A 4,679-nucleotide genomic window follows, 5' to 3' on the forward strand; every position below is an offset into this window, starting at 1 on the left:
GAGGAAAAAAAAAAAAAAAAAAATCTAATAGAGGTGAGTTATCATATCCCTAAAAATTTGGACCACATGCTCTTCAGTTCACTTTCAAATATCTTCTTATATCTCTCTAAAACAAAAATAATATCCCAACCATGAGAAAGTGTAATGCATCTACTGAGACCCTAAAATGGAAGATCATGAGAAAGTGCAATGCATCCCATCAGACCCTAAAATGGAAGATTAAAAGATTGATATTACTCAGTAAACATTGCATCGTTATTCGTTAATGAGGTTGATAGCATAAGCACTCACGAACTATCCCAAAAATACGTGCTGACATGAAAAACACATCCATCGCACTTACGGGCACATCCATAGCGCCTCACGGATTTTGACCTAACTCAATCTGTATGAATGTTGGAGATCTTGTGGATCGCATCCCCAGTCAACTTATTGGGCTCAACCCAGCTTAATTTATTGCTCTCCTGAGTTCATTGTCACGGGATAGAAAGTTGAATATATTTTAGACAATAATAAATAGCCAACATAAGTTACACTAGCAGACCGAATTACAACAACCCCCAAAAAAAAAAAAAAAGGTTGCGATTTTAACACCATTAAATTTAACACAAAAGCATTATGATATCGAATGCATTCTGAACCTACAACTTTCAAAATCTAAATACTATCAGTTATTTTATGCATGCTTAAGCAGTTACAATGTTTTAATATTTCCAGATAGAACTGCTAAAGGAAATTTCTCCACCAAATTATGATGTCGAAACAACTCTGGATTTTTGCCAGTAGAGGTCACAGGGGGGTTTGGCTTTAAAAAATGTTGGTCAGCATATGTGAAAAGTAGTTGCTAGGGTTGAATTTTAAGGCATATTGATGTAGGAATCTAGCTACTATCCTTTTAGAGGGGCAGAGGCCTTCGTCCTCTGAAGTCGTGTTAGATAATAAGGATCCCGAATCGATGATTTGAACCGTTAAAGTTGATTTAGAGTATTAAAAGTGTTAGAAACTAAATTTTATAAATTTTAAAAATTATTTCCGTAGTTATCAAAAGATCACAAAATCAACAGTTTTTGATGGCCTATACGAGCCGTTTGCTTATTTAACGGTGTAAAACAATCCAAGCAGCTTGAATTTTAGATAGGAAATTCTTTATACTATTTAAATAACATTTGATAACTCCGATCATGAATTGAAAAAGTTCAACATCTATTTTCACAAGATTATTCGTTTTCGACCGTTCATTTTTTCGACTCTTCAATGAACTTGATAACGAATTTTAAATGTATGAAATTTAGTTTTTAAATGTTATATATACTCTAGATCAACTTTAACGGTTCCGATCATCAATTCGGGATCCCTATCATCTAAAACGACTTAGGAGGACGAAAGCCTCCGTCCTCCTAAAAGGATACTAGTTGGACTCTCGATACAAGTATCTAATTTGAAAAGTTTTACTCTGCCTACCTTACTATATAGTATTTGTAAAATAAGTACCCAAACTTTAGTACTTTTGCTTCTACAACCAAATCTTATAGTATTTGAGATATTTTTGACCAAACATCCCAAGATCTAGTAAAATATTTTACTACTAATCAGAATATTCTACGGAAAAAAAAAAAAGAACAAATAAAGTCAGGTCAAGCAGGAAAAGTAAAACTTTCTGAAGTTCAGGTAATAATCTACAGGTTATAATTTACAAGCAAAACTTCTCTAGAGCTTACTTTTCCTATGCCAAAACATGCAACTACTTCAGATAAGGCCAGGGCATTTTGTGGCAAACATCATATTTTTTTTTTTCCCAACAACAGGTAAAATGAATCATCTACAGATCATTCATATCATTTCTTATCGAAGTTTTGATATAATAGTAGCATAAGCTTTAACTAAACAAACTAAAGAATTGTGAAACTACACATTATCATTCCAATTTGAACTAGCTATTTTGATCAAGACTTTTCAAAGAAACTCCCTGTAGCCGCCTGAGTCAATCGAAATTGCCAAGAACAAGACTCTAATAGCAGGGATAAATTAGCAACTGAAACCGACGTTTCAAACTTTACATCCAATTAGACCGAGTATTTAAAAGTTCTTTCCACGAGCAAATTATATCCATCTATTAAATCATGCAGAAACCACATAATTCACTAAGAAGTAATACGTTTCGAGAACGCGAAATCCGTACAACCAAGAATAAGTTTTCTAAAGTCCGCTCACTTGTAAACATCTCGTTATCTCTTTCAGCAGCAGACCACTAGATATAGTTTGTTCTTGTACTCAAACAGAAGGCTCTGAATGCCATCACCAACCGATTGGTTGACTTGGTGGTGTTCAATAGTTAAGGAAGTATATATACTAAATCAAGTACACCAAATTGCACATAGAAAGAAGTGGGATATTAATATTACGATGCCTATAACCTATTTGGGCCTGTTTGGATGCGAGGAAGTCGTGCGTGGAAGTCGAGTCACGCTCCATTATATGGATGCGTGAATTCAGAAGCTGACCTTTGCTTGTACACAAAATGTGAGAGAAGGTCAAGATTTCTTGTACGATGTGTGATATGTGATCTTCGTAACTGTGCAGTTGAGATAAGGGCATCCGAACAGGAGGCCCTTAGTCTCCTACAATCTCAAATATCCACGACCTCTTTGCAACTTTTCGAATCTACATCTTCCAACTATACACCATTTTAAACCTTGGATACCCAACCAAAATATACATAGATTGATTTGTTTCGTGTTTAAAGAGAGAGTTATTAACATGGGTATGCATCACAGCTATATCTTTGCATAACTAAGTTCCGTTGAAATCATGCAGAGATCCAGAAACAAAGAAATCGCAAAAGGCATTACCTTTCAAGTAGTGCACCTCTCTTTTCCTGCTCCAATCTTAATCCTGTAACTTCTCAAATCTATAGATCACCAATTCTCCCCCCACTAATTCTATCATTTGAACTCGAATATCTACTCCATCTTCGATCGCTCTTTCCATTCGAATCCTCGTTGATAGATAGATTAGATATATCCGCAGTCGGCCGAAGAGAACTCCTCCATCTACTGTTCCTATTCGCCCTTCCATCGACTCCTCTCCGCATTTGATCTCCATTTCTGATCAAAGAATCATCACCTGAATCCAATCGAAAACTGTCCCTTTCTCTTGTTGAATCGGTGATCTCCGCATCGATTGGTGGCTCCCCGGAACTCCTCACGCTCCTCCTCCTCCTCCTCCGTTGCCGCCCTCCGATCCCAAACCGTAGATCGTCTCCTCCCCTTTCGAGATCAACCTCTCCGTCCTCCTCCTTCGAATCGGTGATGCCGTAGGGCTTCACGCTGTGCACTGCTCCCTTCGGGAAGAACCTCGCGGAGGGGAGGTCGCCATCGTCGGTGGTCGGCGGAAGCTTCTGGAATATCTGCGGCCCGTCCCGGTCGTTCCACGCGTCGAACCCCCCGGGGCGGCGGAACCGGTCGGCGAGCGCCTTCACCTGCTCGTCGGCGCTCACCGAGAACAGCGTCTCCGCCGGCGCCGGCGCCGGCGGCGGCGCCTCCCACGGCCTCTCGAGCTGCGCCGCGGCGGCGCGGAGCTCCGCGCGCTTCCGCATCTCGTAGATCTGGCGCTCGCGGCAGAGGCGGGCCTTGAGGAGCTGCTTCCCCTTCTTCGCCTGCATCCGCTTCCACTGCCACTTCGAGACCCCTCCCGGGTACGTCCGCGGCCCCCCTCCCATCCGCACCGGCGCCACCGCCCCGCCGTAACCGCCGCTGCGGCGGCGGAGGACGAGGGCGAGGGGGTAGGAGGAGGAGGAGGAGGAGGAGGAGGAGGAGGAGTAGAGGGTGAGGTGGGTGGTCGAGGGGGATAAAACCCTAAGAGACGAGATCGGGGTCGGGGGATTGGGGAGCCGCGTGCTTGGGAGGGAGATCGTTGTGGGGAGGATCGAAGAGATCGCCATTGCTGTGGTTCGATCGATCGATCGATCGATCGAGAGCTTCTTCTTCGTCCTCGGCGCCGAATTCGAGTAATTTAAAACGAATTTTCTAGGGTTTAAGAGGAGCGATGTTGGTATACGTTGTGGAGGAGCAGTGGAGAAACCACGGTGTATCCATTACGTTGTGATAAGGTGTCCGAAAGGACTTTTTTTGAAACTAACCCTGTGAAATTTCATATTTGCCAAATTAACCCTGTGAAAATTTTATTTGTGAAACTAACCCTCCTCTCGCCACCTCAGCTGCCACATCAGCATATATCACAAAGACGGTGACTCGTTCACCGTCTTTCNTCACCGTCTTTAATAAGACGGTAAACTATTAACCGTCTTATCTGTGTTTTAGCCCAACCACAACTTGGCCAATTTACTCTGAAGACGGTGAATAGTTAACCGTCTAATGAAGACGGTAACCCATTCACCGTCTTATCTGTGTTTTAGGCCCCCTCTCAAGGACTTGGCCAAATTAGGCTGGACTTGGCCAAATTAGGCTGGGTAGGGCGATAAGACGGTAAATTGTTTACCGTCTTTTAGAAGACGGTAAACAGTTAACCGTCTCCTTGTGCCGCGCGGGGAATTGCTGAGAAGGTGGTAGGGTGCGCGGGGAATTGCTGAAAAGGCGGCATGCTTTTTAGGCCCCCTCTCAAGAACTTGGCCAAATTAGGCTGGCTAGGGAGATAAGACGGTAAATTTTGTTTACCGTCTT

The 4,679-nt window shown here is 42.6% G+C and overlaps 1 protein-coding gene across 1 annotated transcript; it reads right to left on the reverse strand.

Moving 5' to 3' along the window:
* Positions 203–4,054, reverse strand: LOC109725624. Its single transcript, XM_020254865.1, has 2 exons — positions 2,850–4,054; positions 203–464 (listed from the first exon to the last, which is right to left on the reverse strand). The coding sequence occupies exon 1, from the start codon at positions 3,938–3,940 to the stop codon at positions 2,909–2,911; it is 1,032 nt and encodes a 343-aa protein (XP_020110454.1). The 5' UTR covers positions 3,941–4,054; the 3' UTR covers positions 203–464; positions 2,850–2,908.

This window comes from Ananas comosus, linkage group 20 (genome assembly GCF_001540865.1).
Source record: "Ananas comosus cultivar F153 linkage group 20, ASM154086v1, whole genome shotgun sequence".
In the NCBI taxonomy this organism is placed as follows: Eukaryota; Viridiplantae; Streptophyta; class Magnoliopsida; order Poales; family Bromeliaceae; genus Ananas; species Ananas comosus.